Source organism: Coregonus lavaretus, assembly GCF_964263955.1.
Source record: "Coregonus lavaretus genome assembly, chromosome: 13".
Lineage (NCBI taxonomy): Eukaryota > Metazoa > Chordata > Actinopteri > Salmoniformes > Salmonidae > Coregonus > Coregonus lavaretus.
Genome location: NC_140000.1, coordinates 45,812,878 through 45,831,660, shown reverse-complemented (window position 1 = coordinate 45,831,660; position 18,783 = coordinate 45,812,878). Strand labels below are relative to the sequence as shown.

Below are 18,783 nucleotides of genomic sequence, written 5' to 3'. Positions count from 1 at the left end.
GCCCTGTGCAGAGCAGTTTATACCAGGGGTTGGCCTTTTAATTCCTAGATTAATTTTTAATAGCCTACCAAAGTCCTGCTTCCCGTTTCCAAAGGACTCTTAAAGGGATACTTTGGGATTTTGGCAAAGAGTTCCCCAGAGTCAGATGAATTTGTGGATACCATTTTTAGGTCTCTGTGTCCATTATGAAGGAAGTTAGAGGTAGTTTTCGAGCCAACTCTTACTAGTGTTAGCGCAATGACTGTAAGTCTATAGGTATCTTCTAGCATGCAGATACCCATAGACTTCTAGTCATTGCACTAATGCTAGTTAGCAAGCTCCACTAGCGCTAGTTAGCAACTTCCTTCAAACTGCACGCTGAGACATAAAAATGGTATCCACGAGTTCATCTAACTCAGGGGAAGTCGATAAAGGGCATTGCCAAAATCCTGAAATATCCCTTTAATAATGACCCCAATAAATCTTATTGTCTAACATTATAGGCCCAATCTCAATAATAATATAACTTCTCATCTTGTCATTAGGCCTATATAAAAGTGTAGTTGGTGACAGTGCTGCTGAGGATATGGGGTTTGATTGTAGCATATTCTCTCTCTGCAATAGGCTACAAACTTCCAAATATTGTGAATTTTGAACTAAATCAATACATGTTGCCCCCGTGTGGTCAGTGCTGGTAATGAGCATTATACAGTAGTACAGTAAAGTCATGGAGCTGCATTGTCCTGCTCTAATTCTTTGACAGGCCCTCAACCTGCCTCATCTTTGCTGCTTTCTGCTTCACCTCAATGAGCCCAGCATGGCTACTCTTCATGGAGCACACCAGAGCAGACATGCTGTCTAATATCTCTCATTCTCTGTCTTGCTGAGAGCTCTAGTTCTCCTGGATCATATGCTGCACTTCTGTTTCCATCTTCCCCATGACTCTTCATCCCTGCACATCTATTACACATTAGACAATGGAACATGTCAGTGTTATCCTAGGTCATGCATGTAGCAGCTCATGATTAGTGATAGTTTAACTATCCTTTAACAGTATAAGAGTTTTCCCATGATACATCCCTAGGTGTATGTCTGTCCATACAACCAGACAGACACACACACACACACACTCACATACACACACTAACACACCTGAACATGCTCACACAAACATTAACAAGAATAGTATAATGACGTAAAGACATCAGTATTTCAGTAATGTAAAGAGGGTTTAGTGTAATTTCAGAGGAATTTCCATTGAAACCATCCCTTGCTGTTGGAAGTGTTACTCATGATCTCAAGTTCAAACTTGCCAAATGGTTTAGTAACAGTCGAATGCTTCAAGACAGAAAAATGGATGAGAGCATCCTCCAGACTGCCAGTGCGTAAAAAGAGAGCCGCCCAGAGTCCAGACAGACCCAGATATGACAGTTTACCTCTATGCCATGAGTTCTTCGTGCAATTCCGGACAAAATGTATTAATTTATTGAAAATAAATAAATAGTTTCTTAAATTGCTGAAAATTATACATTTCAAATAAATATTTTATTTGAAATGAAATTCAGATTTAAAATCTTGTTTCAAATGTTTTTAATTCAGTCACAATGACCTTGGACACCAGTGGTTTCCATTGATGGGTCGCTCCTCCTGGGGCATGACCGAAGACTGGGTTGTGGCTTGAAAACGTTGAATTTGTTTATTTGCTTCGTCACATAGAAATGAGTAAAGCTTTATCTAGGTAGATTACATCCATTGATAGTAAATAAGTCACATCATAGCCCAAATCTTTTTGGGAAGTGGACCGAAGAGCAGTACTTAACACGATAAGCACTCCCCATGCGTTATCATTTGTTGACTTCTGTAACCGTAAAAGCCTGTCACGCCCTGGCCTTGAGAGGCCGGTTGTCTTTAGTTGGTTTGGTCAGGGCGTGAGTTTCTATGTGTATATCTATGGTTAGTTCTAGGTTTATATTTCTATGTTTGGCCGGGTGTGATTCCCAATCAGAGGCAGCTGTCGCTCGTTGTCTCTGATTGGGGATCATACTTAGGTAGCCTGGTTGCCTACCTTAGTTGTGGGATCTTGTTTATGACTCTTGTTTGGCTTGTTTAGTGTAGCCACTGTTGAGCTTCACGTTGCTTTCTGTTGTTTTGTCGTGTGTTTATCAGTTCTAATAAACATGTATGCATACCACGCTGCACCTTGGTCTGACCCGTCTCTCAACGAACGTGACAGAAGATCCCACCTCCAACGGACCAAGCAGCGTGGCCAGGAGGAACAGACATCCTGGACACAGGTGGGGAAAACGTTTTGGACATGGGAGGAGATTTTAGCTGGTAAAGGACCCTGGGCGAGGGAAGAAGCCCAGGAAGGAGAGGATCAACGGCGAGGCCGAAGGTGCCGACGACGAAGGAAGCCCGAGAGACAGCCCCAAGAAAATGTTGGGGGAGGGCACACAGGGTGGTTGGCGGAGCCAGGGTTCAGAGCAGAGCCAACTCCTCGCATTCACGCTAAGAAGCGTGTGACCGTGCAGGCTCCGTGTTATGCGGAGATACGCACTGTGTCGCCAGTGCACATGCACAGTCCAGTGCGTCCTGTGCTAGCGCCACGCACGTGCCGTGCGAAAATGGGCATCCAGCCAGGACGGGTTGTGCCGGCTCAACACTCCTGGTCTCCAGTACGCCTCCTCGGTCCAGCAAATCCTGCGCCGGTTCTACGTACTGTGTCTCCAGTGCGCGTTCACAGCCGAGTGCGTCCTGTGCTAACGCCACGCACATACCGTGCGGAAGTGGGCATCCAGCCAGGACGAGTTGGGCTAGCTCTACGCTCCAGACCTCCAGTGTGCCTCCACAGCCCGGTACGGCCTGTGCCAGTTCCACGCACCAAACCAGTGGTGCGCGTATCCAGTCCAGTACGGCAAGTACCTGCTCCCCGCATCAAACCAGTGGTGCGTGTCGCCAGCCCGGTACGCCCCGTACCTACTCCCCGCACCAAACCAGTGGTGCGCGTATCCAGTCCAGTACGGCCCGTACCTGCTCCCCACACCAAAGCAGTGGTGCGTGTCGCCAGCCCGGTACACCCCGTACCTGCTCCCGCACCAAACCAGTGGTGCGCGTATCCAGTCCGGTACGGCCCGTACCTGCTCCCCGCACCAAACCAGTGGTGCATGTCGCCAGCCCGGTACGCCCCGTACCTACTCCCCGCACCAAACCAGTGGTGCGTGTATCCAGTCCGGTACGGCCCGTACCTGCTCCCCGCATCAAACCAGTGGTGCGTGTCGCCAGCCCGGTACGCCCCGTACCTGCTCCCCGCACCAAACCAGTGGTGCGTGTCGCCAGCCCGGTACGCCCCGTACCTACTCCCCGCACCAAACCAGTGGTGCGTGTATCCAGTCCAGTACGGCCCGTACCTTCTCCCCGCACCAAACCAGTGGTGCGTGTCGCCAGCCCGATACGCCCCGTACCTACTCCCCGCATCAAACCAGTAGTGCGTGTCGCCAGCCCGGTACGCCCCGTACCTGCTCCCCGCACCAAACCAGTGGTGCACGTATCCAGTCCAGTACGGCCCGTACCTGCTCCCCGCATCAAACCAGTGGTGCGTGTCGCCAGCCCGGTACGGCCCGTAACTGCTCCCCGCATCAAACCAGTGGTGCGTGTCGCCAGCCCGGTACACCCCGTACCTGCTCCCCGCACCAAACCAGTGGTCTGTGTATCCAGTCCGGCACGGCCTGTGCCTGTTCCTCGCACCAAACCAGTGGTGCGTGTATCCAGTCCGGCACGACCCATCCCTGCTCCTCGCACCAGACCTGTGGTGTGTGTTCCAAGTCCAGCTCCGGTCAGCTGCTCCACTCCAGAGCCAGAGTAGTCTGCTCCACCGGGGTCTAGTTCAGCTCCGGTCAGCTACTCCACTCCGGAGCCAGAGCAGTCCACTCCACTGGTGCCCAGTCCAGCTCCGGTCAGCGGTTCCACTCCGGAGCCAGGGCAGTCTGCTCCACCGGGGTCCAGTTCAGCTCCAGTCAGCGGCTCCACTCCGGAGCCAGAGTAGTCCGCTCCACCGGTGCCCAGTCCAGCTCCTGTCAGCGGCTCCACTCCGGAGCCAGAGTAGTCCGCTCCAGCGGGGTCCAGTTCAGCTCCGGTCAGCGGCTCCACTCCAGGCCCAGACATCAGCCCCTCTCCAGGGTCGGGGCCTCCCACACCAGGGTCCAGACAGGGCTTGGTGCATCGTGGGAGGAAGGAGAGGGGAAGCATCGCGCCGAGGTTCAGACCGGACCAGGGGTGCAACGGGGAGGCAGTAAGGGAGAGGACGTCACGCCCGGAGCCGGAGCCTCCTCCGAGGCTGAATGCCCACCCGGACCCTCCCCTAATGAGTCAGGTTGGTGTGGCCGGAGTACGCACCTTTGGGGGGGGGGGTACTGTCACGCACTGGCCTTGAGAGGCCGGTTGTCTTTAGCTGGTTTGGTCAGGGCATGAGTTTCTATGTGTATATCTATGGTTAGTTCTAGGTTTATATTTCTATGTTTGGCCGGGTGTGATTCCCAATCAAAGGCAGCTGTCGCTCGTTGTCTCTGATTGGGGATCATACTTAGGTAGCCTGGTTGCCTACCTTAGTTGTGGGATCTTGTTTATGACTCTTGTTTGGATTGTTGTGTGTAGCCATTGTTGAGCTTCACGTTATGTTGCTTTCTGTTGTTTTGTCAAGTGTTTATCAGTTATAATAAACATGTACGCATACCACGCTGCACCTTGGTCTGACCCGTCTCTCAACGAACGTGACAAAGCCTTGGTTTCTTGCACGTTAACATCCTAAGCCTCCTCCCTAAGTTTGAGTTATTCACTGCGTTAGCACACTGCGCCAACCCTGATGTTCTAGCAGTGTCTGAATCCTGACTTATTAAGGCCACCAAAAATTCAGAAATGTCCATCCCTACAACTACAACAGTTTCCGTCTCGATAGAACTGCCAAAGGGGGTTGCAATCTACTGTAAAGATAGCCTGCAGAGCTCTATCGGACTATCCAGGTCTGTGCCCAAACAGTTTGAGCTTCTACTTCTAAAAATGCACCTTTCCAGAAATAAGTCTCTCACTGTTGCCACTTGCTACAGACCCCCCTCAGCCCCAAGCTGTGCCCTGGACACCATATGTGAACTGATTGCCCCCCATCTATCCTCAGAGTTCGTACTGCTTGGTGACCTAAACTGGGATATGCTTAACACCCCGGCCAACCTACAATCTAAACTAGATGCCCTCAATCTCACACAAATTATCAACGAACCTACCAGGTACAACCCTAAATCTGTAAACATGGACACCCTCATAGATATCATCCTGACACATTTACCCTCTAAATACACCTCCGCTGTCTTCAACCAGGATCTCAGCGATCACTGCCTTATTGCCTGCGTCCGTAATGGGTCCACGGTCAAACGACCACCCCTCATCACTGTCAAACGCTCCCTAAAACACTTTAGCGAGCAGGCCATTCTAATTGACCTGGCCCAAGTATCTTGGATGGATATCGATCTCATTCCGTCAGTAGAGGATGCCTGGTTGTTCTTTAAAAGTGCTTTCCTCTCAATCTTAAATAAGCATGCCCCATTCAAAAAATTCAGAACTAAGAACAGATATAGCCCCTGGTTCTCTTCAGACTTGACTGCCCTTGACCAGCACAAAAACATCCTGTGGCGTACTGCATTAGCATCGAACAGCCCCCGCGATATGCAACTTTTCAGGGAAGTCAGGAACCAATATACATAATCAGTTAGGAAAGCAAAGGCTAGCTTTTTCAAACAGAAATGTGCATCCTGTAGCACTAACTCCAAAAAGTTTTGGGACACTGTAAAGTCCCTGTAAACGTCTGAGATCCCCAGAGATTGGAAAGCTGCCGCGGTCATCCCCCTCTTCAAAGGGGGTGACACTCTAGATCCAAACTGTTACAGACCTACAGTGGGGAGAACAAGTATTTGATACACTGCCGATTTTGCAGGTTTTCCTACTTACAAAGCATGTAGAGGTCTGTAATTTTTATCATAGGTACACTTCAACTGTGAGAGACGGAATCTAAAACAAAAATCCAGAAAATCACATTGTATGATTTTTAAGTAATTAATTTGCATTTTATTGCATGACATAAGTATTTGATCACCTACCAACCAGTAAGAATTCCGGCTCTCACAGACCTGTTAGTTTTTCTTTAAGAAGCCCTCCTGTTCTCCACTCATTACCTGCATTAACTGCACCTGTTTGAACTCGTTCCCTGTATAAAAGACACCTGTCCACACACTCAATCAAACAGACTCCAACCTCTCCACAATGGCCAAGACCAGAGAGTTGTGTAAGGACATCAGGGATAAAATTGTAGACCTGCACAAGGCTGGGATGGGCTACAGGACAATAGGCAAGCAGCTTGGTGAGAAGGCAACAACTGTTGGCGCAATTATTAGAAAATGGAAGAAGTTCAAGATGACGGTCAATCACCCTCGGTCTGGGGCTCCATGCAAGATCTCACCTTGTGGGGCATCAATGATCATGAGGAAGGTGAGGGATCAGCCCAGAACTACATGGCAGGACCTGATCAATGACCTGAAGAGAGCTGGGACCACAGTCTCAAAGAAAACCATTAGTAACACACTACGCCGTCATGGATTAAAATCCTGCAGCGCACGCAAGGTCCCCCTGCTCAAACCAGCGCATGTCCAGGCCCATCTGAAGTTTGCCAATGACCATCTGGATGATCCAGAGGAGGAATTGGAGAAGGTCATGTGGTCTGATGAGACAAAAATAGAGCTTTTTGGTCTAAACTCCACTCGCCTTGTTTGGAGGAAGAAGAAGGATGAGTACAACCCCAAGAACACCATGCCAACCGTGAAGCATGGAGGTGGAAACATCATTCTTTGGGGATGCTTTTCTGCAAAGGGGACAGGATGACTGCACCGTATTGAGAGGAGGATGGATGGGGCCATATATTGCGAGATCTTGGCCAACAACCTCCTTCCCTCAGTAAGAGCATTGAAGATGGGTCGTGGCTGGGTCTTCCAGCATGACAACGACCCGAAACACACAGCCAGGGCAACTAAGGAGTGGCTCCGTAAGAAGCATCTCAAGGTCCTGGAGTGGCCTAGCCAGTCTCCAGACCTGAACCCAATAGGACATCTTTGGAGGGAGCTGAAAGTCCGTATTGCCCAGCGACAGCCCCGAAACATGAAGGATCTGGAGAAGGTCTGTATGGAGTAGTGGGCCAAAATCCCTGCTGCAGTGTGTGCAAACCTGGTCAAGACCTACAGGAAACGTATGATCTCTGTAATTGCAAACAAAGGTTTCTGTACCAAATATTAAGTTCTGCTTTTCTGATGTATCAAATACTTATGTCATGCAATAAAATGCAAATTAATTACTTAAAAATCATACAATGTGATTTTCTGGATTTTTGTTTTAGATTCCGTCTCTCACAGTTGAAGTGTACCTATGATAAAAATTACAGACCTCTACATGCTTTGTAAGTAGGAAAACCTGCAAAATCGGCAGTGTATCAAATACTTGTTCTCCCCACTGTATATCCATCCTGCCCTGCCTTTCGAAAGTATTTGAAAGCCAAGTTAACAAACAGATCACCGACCATTTCGAATCCCACCGTACCTTCTCCGCTATGCAATCCGGTTTCCGAGCTGGTCATGGGTACACCTCAGCCACGCTCAAGGTCCTAAATTATATTATAACCGCGATCGATAAAAGACAGTACTGCGCAGCCGTCTTCATCGACCTGGCCAAGTCTTTCGACTCTGTCAACCACCGCATTCTTATTGACAGACTAAATAGCCTTGGTTTCTCTAATGACTGCCTCGCCTGGTTCACCAACTACTTCTCAGATAGAGTTCTGTGGGGTTCTATTTTCTCATAATTGGATCTGTATGTGATGAATAGCTTAGAAGGAATGCATTAATGATAAGCATAGGTTTGTACTATACTGATATAAATTGTTTCACATAACAGGCTGTGATTCATGTGAGGAACGTTAGGGGCTAGGATGAGATAAAACTTGTATTTCTTATAGATAAGACTTGTATTTCTCACAGATACGAACACTGCCTCTTTGTTGTCTGTGAACCGTCCTTGAACGTAGTACAGTGGAATGGTGTCTTTTGGGTGCTAACTCCACAGGTTATTTTGATAGCAACTTATGCCTGGGAACGGTGGAGCGCCAAGGGGTTGGGACCAGCCCGTGCGCCAACGGATTGGCTGAGTAAGTCTAAACCACGCTCAGTCTCTACTCTGATTGGCCAGCAGAGAGTGGGAACTATCTCTGTCAGAGTATTTGAAGAAGAACCTGTAACAATGGATTAGTTCTCTGTCTGCCCTGCGTGGTATTTCAGTGAGCCCGTATACGAACCAACATACTTATCATACATACATTTTGCATTTAATAAATTTAGCTTGGATTGAATATCTCTTGATTATGTTTTCTCGTATTCCAATACCAGATTTGAATTACGCAATTTCTAACAATTGGTGACCTCCGACTGTGATCTGGTAGCGGAACTTCGCTGGAATTCATCCAGCCTATTGGACATCGCTGTTGTCGAACCGTGTTTCACAAAGTGCCCGAGCTTCTAAAACAGGTAAGCAGACACCTATTGTTATGTAACTAAAGTTCTGCACATTGGCTGTATCCAAATTAATTTTGTGAAGCACCTGTTTGATGTAAGTGAACTCTATTACTCTATAAATAACGATTATAGATTACTAATTCGATTTGATAAAATACCATGCAAATGTTTGATAATTGTGATGGTTAAACCCATGGGAGTGCGAGCTATGATAAACTCATAGGGGGTACTTTAAAGTAGATTAGACAGTGCGAGCTATGACTGGAGGCTCATAGGGGGTACTTTAAAGTAGATTAGACAGTGCGAGCTATGACTTAAAACTCATAGGAGGAACTATAAAAAGTTAGACAGTGCGAGTGTTGTCGTATGCATGAGAGTGTGAATGATAAACCTGTATACCTTGATAGAAAACTAATTGGGAATTAAAACGTCTGTGGCTGTCCAAACTGTATAATTTGGGGATAACTGTTGGGTTTGTGGTTGCTTAAACCGTATAACCCGTTAATAACAATTGGGAACATAAAGCTAAAGTGATGAATGACTAGTTTGACTGAACTGAAACGTTTGAGCTGATATGATTGAACTGTGGCGTTTGATGTTTGACATAGCATAACACTGGTTTTGAATAGTTGTGTTGAAGCAATTCGGTTTATTATTTGATTCAATGTTTGATGTTTGACATAGCATAATACTGGTTTTAGGTGCTTGGGTTGAGGCTTTTTGGTTGATTATTTGATGTAACGTTTGATGTTTGACCCTGCAAAATACTGGTTAAACAATTAGACTGAAATAATTCGGTTTATCGTTGAAATATAAACATGCACCAACTTTAACTAATTAGGTGGGAATGATTTGATTTAAATAAATAGACTAAAGTACCTTAAATAACGGCAGAATATTGGAAACACTAACACGAAACACAGCTCCTCAAAAGAGCCTACTCCCAGAGGAGAGGAAGAGAGAGTTGCAAGGGGAGGGGCTGGAGACAGCGAAAGTGTGGCTTTTGGAGCCATGATAGACTGGGAGTTGGCTGGGAACACCACGGGGCGATTGTTTGAGAGGTACCTATAAATGTATAACGATATATACGTATGGGCTTGCTCATATCACATCTGGCTTCAACGCCATACAACACTCCTTCCGTAGCCTCCAACTGCTCTTAAACATTAGTAAAACTAAATGCATGCTCTTCAACCGAACGCTGTTTGCACCCGCCCAACCGACTAGAATCACTGCTCTCGGCGGGTCTGACCTAGAGTATGTGGACAACTACAAATACCTAGGTGTCTGGTTAGACTGTAAACTCTCCTTCTAGACTTACATTAAGCATCTCCAATCAAAAGTTAGATCTAGAATCGGCTTCCTATTTCGCAACAAAGCCTTCTTCACTCATGCTGCCAAACATGCCCTCGTAAAACTGACTATCCTACCGATCCTTGACTTCGGCGATGTCATTTACAAAATAGCCTCCAACACTCTACTCAGCAAATTGGATGTAGTCTATCACAGTGCTATCCGTTTTGTCACCAAAGCCCCATATACTACCTACTCACCATTGTGACCTGTACGCTCTTGTTGGCTGGCCCTCACTACATATTCGTCGCCAAACCCACTGGCTCCAGGTCATCTATAAATCACTGCTAGGCAAATCCCCGTCTTATCTTAGCTCACTGGTCACCATAGCAACACCCACCCGTAGTCTGCGCTCCAGCAGGTATATCTCACTGGTCATCCCCAAAGCCGACACCTCCTTTGGCCGCCATTCCTTCCAGTTCTCTGCTGCCAATGACTGGAACGAAATGCAAAAATCTCTGAAGCTGGAGACTCTTATCTCCCTCACTACCTTTAAGCGTCAGTTGTCAGAGCACCTTACCGATCACTGCACCTTCCACAGCCATTCTGAAATTAGCCCACCCAACTACCTCATCCCCATATTGTTATTTATTTTGCTAATTTGCACCCCAGTATCTCTATTTGCACATCATATTTTGCACATCTATCATTCCAGTGTTAATACGAAATTGTAACTATTTTGCACTATGGCCTATTTATTGCCTTACCTCCATAACTTACTACATTCGCACACACTGTATATATATTTTCTGTTGTATTTTTGACTTTATGTTTTGTTTACCCCGTATGTAACACTGCTTTGCTTTATCTTGGCCAGGTCGCAGTTGTAAATGAGAACTTGTTCTCAACTGGCTTACCTAGTTAAATAAAGGTGAAATAAAAAATAACTGCTTGAGGGCTCTATTGCCCCATACGTGTTCAGTTCACTACACATGTGCAGTCTTTTGAATAAAATGCAACCATTTGAAGATGGACATGGATAAATATTGCAGTTTACTGTCCTTTATTTATCTATAACATTTTCCGTTAAAATATCTGCCGCAATGAGCAATGAACATGGACATTTTAATCATGTCTCATGATTTGCGCCTCTCAGTACACTAGGTGGCGGTATATAAATAATTAGAGCTCTTCATCTCAATCGATGAACCTTTGTTTTGGGTCAAAGTTGAAAGGCTCCAGCTTCCTGGTTTCGGCGGCAATGCGTGCAAGCTAACAAGTCTGGACGTTTTTGTGTCGAAAAGATAGTAAATTACTAAGATATAATAGCGGGAATTGCACAACATTTTGCACAGCAATGGTGAGTGTTGATATTGTTGGTTATAATAAAATTGGCAGGATCTTTTGAAAGAAAAACGGATTAGCAGTTGAGTTGGTACCTTTTTCCAGCAAGCTAACGTTATCCAATTCATTCATTGCAGTTGCAGTGAATGAGCAGCAAATAGAAGTCATGTTGCAGATACAAATCTAATGTGCGTATATCTGAGATGATTGACATCTCATCTTCCCTACACATTAACCTCTTAAGGATCTGACCCTTTTTTCAATTTTCGCCTAAAATGACATACCCAAATCTAACTGCCTGTAGCTCAGGACCTGAAGCAAGGATATGCATATTCTTGATACCATTTGAAAGGAAACACGTTGAAGTTTGTGGAAATGTGAAATTAATGTAGGAGAATATAAGACATTAGATTTTTTAAAAGATAATACAAACCAAAATACATGTTTTCTATTATATTTTTTGTTCCATCATCTTTGAAATGCAAGAGAAAGGCTACAATATAATATTGCAGTTTAGGCACAATTTAGATTTTGCCCACTAGATTGAAGCAGTGTGTGTGCAAAGTTTCAGATTGATCCAGTGAAGCATTGCAATACTGGACTATTTTTGTATCAAGTCTGCCCAAATGTGCCGAATTGGTCAATTGATAAATTTTCAAGTACATAACTATAGAGAAAATACAAAAATGATATGATAATACGTTTACACACTCCCAGGAATGTCATACATGATGGATCATTAGCTTATACACTAACTTTCACACATCTAGAATCTAGATGGCGGGGTGGGTGTGGAGCCAGAGACAGCAGGGGTTCAAACTGTAGAACCCAGTTCCTACATTTTATATAAAAATAATTTTATCAAACAAAACTATGCTACATTTTATCTCTGAAACCCTTAGGATGACAAATCAGAGCAAGATTACTGAATGTAAGTACATTGCTGTTACTTACAACAGTCATGCTAATCACATTAGCACATATTAGCTCAACCGTCCCGTATACGGGACACCGATCCCGTAGAGGTTAAATGATTACCCATAACAATAATCCAACCTTCTTCCCGTTGCTGTGTGTGTAGAGTTTACCTCTGAACCCCAAGCCCTTCCTGAACGGACTGACAGGCAAGCCGGTGATGGTGAAGCTGAAGTGGGGGATGGAGTACAAGGGCTACCTAGTGTCTGTGGACAGCTACATGAACATGCAGGTGAGGGAGCACACCTGGACATAGGTGCTTTTAGCAACGCGGGTGTATTTACATACACTAGCGTTGCTTTCAACTGTATTGGGTTGTATAAAAAAAAAGTCAGTAGGAAGCCAGAAGTTAAAGACCATTCCATTTCAGCTTACTGTGCCGGTGGGCAGGACAGTTGATCATTATGACGGGGGAATTTGAAACAAAATATCTATGGGATGGTATTATTAAAGACTTTCCAAAAGTGGGTCTGTTCTAGACCCACTTCCTCTCTGCTTACCTCATGTCAAAATAAAAGTCCCCCACAAGTTATTCATTTTTTTGTCCACATATGACGCATGTGCAGAATTTATATTTTGCACCTAACCTGGACAGTGTGTGTGGCTGGTGCAGATTAATGCCTATGTACATTTCTCGTGTTTTTGTCATTGGTTTTGACAGTTGGCGAACACAGAAGAGTACGTGGATGGAGCGTTGGCTGGTCACCTTGGAGAAGTACTTGTTAGGTAAATAAGAGCCGTTTTCTGGATTGTCTAAAATGTTGCCTTCTGCCTCTTGTCCTTTAATCCTGAGGTGATCAAGATCGGCCATGACTGCATTTATGAAATACCTAACTCTGTTAGAGCAGTGACCTGGGGTGTATTCATTAGTGTAGACTGTTGCAACAAAAAGCATTTTGCAACAAAAACAAGAGTTTCTTATTGGACAAGTTCAGGTAGGTCCCTCAAAGTCCCATCTCGGCTCGTTTGTTTCGTAGTAAATAATACACAGTTCAAGAAAGGGAGGAGGGAAGGAAGAACGTTTTTCTTGTTGAAATCAGATGTTTTATGCAATAGAATGCAAGTCTATATTCAGATTTTTTTGGGGGTTGGAACTGCAAGTCAACCCTTTCATGAATACCAGTAGAAATGTATTCTCCCTGGACTTCTGTGTCCAGCATACTTATGGTGTGACTGATGCAGGTGTTTCATGGTGGCTGTTCTCAGTGTAATTTTCTTAGATCTAAAGTGCATATTCTCTACCCACAGGTGCAATAATGTTTTATATATTAGAGGAGTAGAGGAAGAAGAGGAGGACGGAGAAATGAAAGAATGATGGAGAGGATGAGACTTGCAACTGAAGATCTGGATGAGTGTTGTGTTTGAATCTTTGTTTTTGCATTTTCACTATGTGGAAAATGGACTCTTGGGAAGCAAGTTAGCTTTATTTGTGTGAAACTTTCAAGGAAACATTTTTTTTTTTTTTTACTGTTTATGATCCAATATGATGTAGCTAATTACATTTATATCACTGTAGAAAAATAAATAAAATAATGGTTATTGTACCCTTTCCTAAACCTGCTGTCTGGTGGTATTATTACAGGTTTGTGAGGGAGCTGATTGATGTGGTGTCTCAACCTTATTAACAAACACTACACATTAAACAGAACCTGTCAATCAATGTACAGTATTCCTAATTTCCAAAGCCCAGCCCCGGACTTGGCTCGTGCACTTTGAACCCATGCTGCCCTCAAATATTTACTTTTCCCCAAACCACTAGAAAGTGACAGCGAGGCAACGTAGAAATAGAGGTGACTTACAAAAATACTTCACATTTTTAAGCTTAATTTCGACGACTATTTCAAAATGTCCAACAAACTTTTGGTAAAGAACGCGAAACAGGTGGTTTTAATTTGCAACAACGGTGAGAAGTTCCTGACGAAGGATGGGATGCAAAGGCTGTGTGTGATTGAGAACAGTAGTTTGGTTATCGGGAGGTAAATTGATTCATTGTATCATTAATGTCCGATTGGGCTGCAGTTTGCAACATTGTTTAATGTTCGATAGTTTGGCTACTAGTTAATGTTTGTTACAATTTGGTTAGAACGAGTTGACAGCGGCTGTCAAACTTCGCAGCGTACGGATTGCCCCAACGTGCTCTGAAAGTTATGTGAAAGCAAAACTTAATTTTGGCTAAACTAAACCAAATGTTATTCCATCGCAAACTATTGATTACAAGAGCTGTGTTTTTTTTTCGTCCAGCGACGGTCTGATAAAGGATATTGGACCAGCGAGCACCATTGATTTCCAATATGCAGGGGTCTCGTTTGATAAAGTCATCGATGCAACTGGCATGTGTGTCATTCCAGGCAAGTATCAGTGCAATACACCACCCTGGACAATAGGGGGCGGTAGATCTAGGCACACAGGTGTAAACATGGTTGTGCTATCTGGGATCCTTAACCCTAACCATAACCCTTTCCTAAACTTAACCCGTACCATTTTAAAATGTCAACTTCAACGGGGAAGGGACGTCCCAAGGATCCCGGATAGCAAGGACCATGTAAACATGCAACCTTGGCCACGTTTATTTGTCAAACGGTGCAGATAGAAATGCCATGAATAGGGCAGACATTATTCTACATGTCAGAGCACAGGAGGTTGGTGGCACATTAATTGGGGAGAACGGGCTTGTGGTAATGGCTGGAGCGGAATCAGTGGAATGGTATCAAACACATGTTTTACATTTACATTTTTAGTCATTTAGCAGACGCTCTTATCCAGAGCGACTTACAGGAGGAATTAGGGTTAAGTGCCTTGCTCAAGGGCACATCGACAGATTTTTCACCTAGTCGGCTCGGGGATTAGAACCAGCGACCTTTCGGTTACTGGCACAACGCTCTTACCCACTAAGCTACCTGCCGCCCATGGTTTCCAGGTGTTCGATGCCATTCCATTTGCTCTGTTCTGGCCATTTATTATGAGCCGTTCTCCACTCAGCAGCCTCCTGTGTGTCACAGAGCCATGTTTGGTCTACAAAGCATATTTTTATTTGAACGTTCCAAAACGTTAGGTCCTGCCGAATGCTCCCCTGTTCTATTGATACAAATATTTGAAACATTGATATAGTGTTCTAGCATGTAGAGAATGAGGTTTTACAGAAATAAAGCTGTGCTCATTGATTATTGTGTTTCAGGATTGGTTGATGCACACACCCACCCCGTATGGGCTGGAGACAGGGTGCATGAATTTGCCATGAAGGTAAATATGACTTCCATGGGTCCCATCCCCTCTCTGCCTCAACAGATTGTAATCTGACTCACCATTTAGAGTAAAAGTAAAGGTTTGTAGGGCTTCATTTACACAAGCAGCCCAATTCTGATATTTTTTCCACTAATTGGTCTTTTGACCAATCACATCAGATCGTTTCACACAAGCTCTTTTTTAGAGCTGATCTGATTGTTCAAAAGACCAATTAATGAAAAAATATCAGAATTAGGCTGCCTGTCAAAATGCAGCCTAGGTAATGCTGTGTGTGCCTACAGTTGGCCGGTGCCACCTACATGGATGTGCACCGTGCCGGAGGAGGGATCCACTTCACAGTGGAGCACACCCGGGCTGCTCTTGCCTCCACCCTGCTGGCCTCTCTGACAGGCAGGCTGGGTCGGATGCAGCGGGCAGGCACCACCTTGGTGGAGTGTAAGAGTGGCTATGGCCTGGAGCTGCAGACAGAGCTGAAGATGCTGGAGGTCATCGAGACGGCCAGACGTACCCTGCCAATCAATATATCGTCTACCTACTGTGGAGCACACGCAGTCCCTAAGTACTGAACACACACACTCTACACCATGCTGTTGAACACCCCCCCCATACTCCTGAACAGACCCACCTCACATCCACCCCGTCATGACCACTGTGTTACATTCACCCATACAGCTAACCCTACTGACTTTCATCCTCATTAGGTGTTATTAAATACCCACCCCTTCTAATTCTTTCCCAGGGGTAAGACTGTTGCCGAGGCGACAACAGACATCCTTCAGGTCCAGTTGCCACAGCTGCGTGAGCGTATGTCAACGGGGGCCCTGAGGGTGGACAACATAGATGTGTTCTGTGAGCAGGGTGTGTTTGACCTGGCCTCCACATCCTCCATCCTGCAGGCCGGCCTGGACATGGGCCTCAACATCAACTTCCACGGAGACGAGCTGCACCCCATGAACTCTGCACAGGTACGCATCATCAACCTGCGCCTCTCTACTGTCACTGTGGTAACAACAGCTGGTTTAGTACCAGTACGTATTATTTAAGTGTCTATGGTACTGTCCATCTCACTTAACCATTCCTGTATTGTGTGTGTGTGTGTTTTTCTCTGGTGGTGCTAGCTGGGGGCAGAGCTCGGTGCCTTGGCTATCAGTCACCTGGAGGAGGTGACAGATGAGGGCATCGCTGCCATGGCGACAGCTAAGACCGCCGCCGTCCTGCTCCCAACCACCGCTTACATCCTGCGGTTACCCCAGCCGCGGGCCCGAGACATGCTGGATGCTGGGGTCATTGTTGCCCTGGGCAGTGACTTCAACCCTAATGCCTACTGTTGCTCTATGGTGGGTGATTGGAGGTGGGAGGAGTAGGGAAGTTAGGGGGGGAAAGATGGAGGGGGCTGTGGGGATAAGGTCAATGAGTTAGTTGGTGGAGAAGGCAAAAAGCCTCTCTGTAGCGATCCCTCTGTCATCATCTCTTGATCCCTGTCTGTCTATCCCAGCCGGTGGTGATGCACCTGGCGTGTGTCAACATGAGGATGTCCATGCCCGAGGCTCTGGCCGCCGCCACCATCAACGCAGCCTACGCCCTGGGACGCTCTCACACGCACGGCTCCCTGGAGGTCAACAAACACGCCGACCTGCTGGTCCTCAACGCACCGCGGTAAAGTTGCTCTCAATAAATACTACTATATTCTAAGAGCTGGCTTCATTTAATGGTTAGACACCACAGTGTATGTTCCAGTTGACAGTTAAGTAATCTAGCTGCTGAAAGGTTATCTTGTAATTGTAGTGAGGACTGTGTATGGCATTGTCTAAAATGTAGTAGCTGTGTGAATGGAACCGGTTGTGTGAGTGAGACTGCCTAAGGTTGTGTTGATTGTGTGAGTGAGACTGCCTAAGGTTGTGTTGATTGTGTGAGTGTGGCTGACACTTTAGTGTAGATGTGTGTGTGTGTGGACTGACAGTGTTGTGTTGATGGTGTTGTCCGGCAGGTGGGAGCATCTCATCTACCAGTTAGGAGGACACCAGGAACTGATTCGCTACGTTGTCATCAGGGGCAACGTCGTCTACAACAACGACAAAACCATGGACTTCTAACTCCAAAATTGGGTTTGGATAACTGACGTTCTTCCCCCAGGCATAGTCACACACGGCCCTGTGGCCTTTGGACAGGGCTGTGTGTGTCTATAAATGGACACAGCTCACAGTCAAGGATTTGTAAATAGACAGTTAATATTAACCTGATATTCTATGTCTTGGTCAGTGGGGTATGTGAGTATGTGCTTTGAACCATGTGGTAACATTTGAGTATGGGCTTTGAACCATTGTTTCTGCAATATCCAAATGACTGTAGGGTTAATATCTAGGAAGTGTTGGTTAAAAAGAATGTGATTAAATGTTGTGCCTTTTTCTTACCATAAATAAAAGTCTCCATTCTTGCTCTGTCATCTATTTGCCCCAATTTAGGTTGGAGACCTTCTGACCCTTGGTTCCTCTCTTTCTTGCTCTGTTAATCTTTCGCCCTTCAGCTCTACACCCCTCCCCTTCTTGTCTCTCTCTGAGGTTGTAGGAGAGTTAGGAAAGCTAACACAGGCGAGGTGAGTGAATCATTTCAGTAGTTATTGAATCATTAGTGAGGAAGCTCAGCCTGTAGTCCCATACAGCTGTTCTATCTGCCAACTCAACTGATCAAGGATACCAGTAGTGTTGCAAAGGGACTGTGCTCAGTGTGATCCAGTGTCTGAGGGTCAGAGAAAGCAGAGACTGCTTTTATAACCTTTGTAGGTTTTGAGGACTGGGAATCATTGTAGTTTGTTTAACCATTGGGGTGGGGTAGACATGGGAGACCGCCAAGTTGAACATTGAGCTAAACGCTTGTGCATTTTTTTGTTTACAGACATGTTTATGTCAAATATATGAAGCGATGTGAGGATTGTGTGAAGGAATTGGTGGCTCAGTGGTAAGGATCTCGCCCTCCAACCATAGGATCCTTGGTTCCAGCCCCGTGCGGCACTGGAGCATGGTTGCGTGAATGGTGTTGCCACTCAAAGATGGTTATGGAGAAAAATCTCCAGAAAAAAAGTGGACACTTAGTATTTAAATGGAGAGTTGCCTATAGTTAAAAATGAAGTGTCCACTCTTTTCGGGAAATGTTCTCCATAACCACTGCTCTGAAGTCGCAGGGCACCCCAGGTTTTAACCACCCCTGCTTATTGCGCCACTGCCCTTGACTCACTGACTAGCAGAGTCCCAAGTAGGCAACCATAAGCCAGAGCCAGCAACTGGGTTTGAACTTACAACCCTGTGCTTATGGGGCAAGATCCTTACGCCTGAGCCACAGACTCCTTCACACTCCC

General features: G+C 45.7%; 2 protein-coding genes across 2 annotated transcripts; both read left to right on the top strand.

Moving 5' to 3' along the window:
* The first annotated feature begins 11,119 nt into the window (after positions 1-11,119).
* On the top strand, positions 11,120-13,741 carry LOC311139670 (small nuclear ribonucleoprotein F). The gene is made up of 4 exons (XM_084174591.1): positions 11,120-11,229; positions 12,295-12,420; positions 12,850-12,914; positions 13,437-13,741. The coding sequence occupies exons 1-4, from the start codon at positions 11,227-11,229 to the stop codon at positions 13,501-13,503; spliced, it is 261 nt and encodes an 86-aa protein (XP_084030717.1). The 5' UTR covers positions 11,120-11,226; the 3' UTR covers positions 13,504-13,741.
* Positions 13,742-13,930: 189 nt separating this feature from the next.
* On the top strand, positions 13,931-17,865 carry LOC311140251 (putative imidazolonepropionase). The gene is made up of 8 exons (XM_084175213.1): positions 13,931-14,164; positions 14,430-14,536; positions 15,364-15,428; positions 15,713-15,990; positions 16,171-16,396; positions 16,550-16,768; positions 16,927-17,087; positions 17,419-17,865. The coding sequence occupies exons 1-8, from the start codon at positions 14,034-14,036 to the stop codon at positions 17,522-17,524; spliced, it is 1,293 nt and encodes a 430-aa protein (XP_084031339.1). The 5' UTR covers positions 13,931-14,033; the 3' UTR covers positions 17,525-17,865.
* The last annotated feature ends 918 nt before the right edge of the window (positions 17,866-18,783 follow it).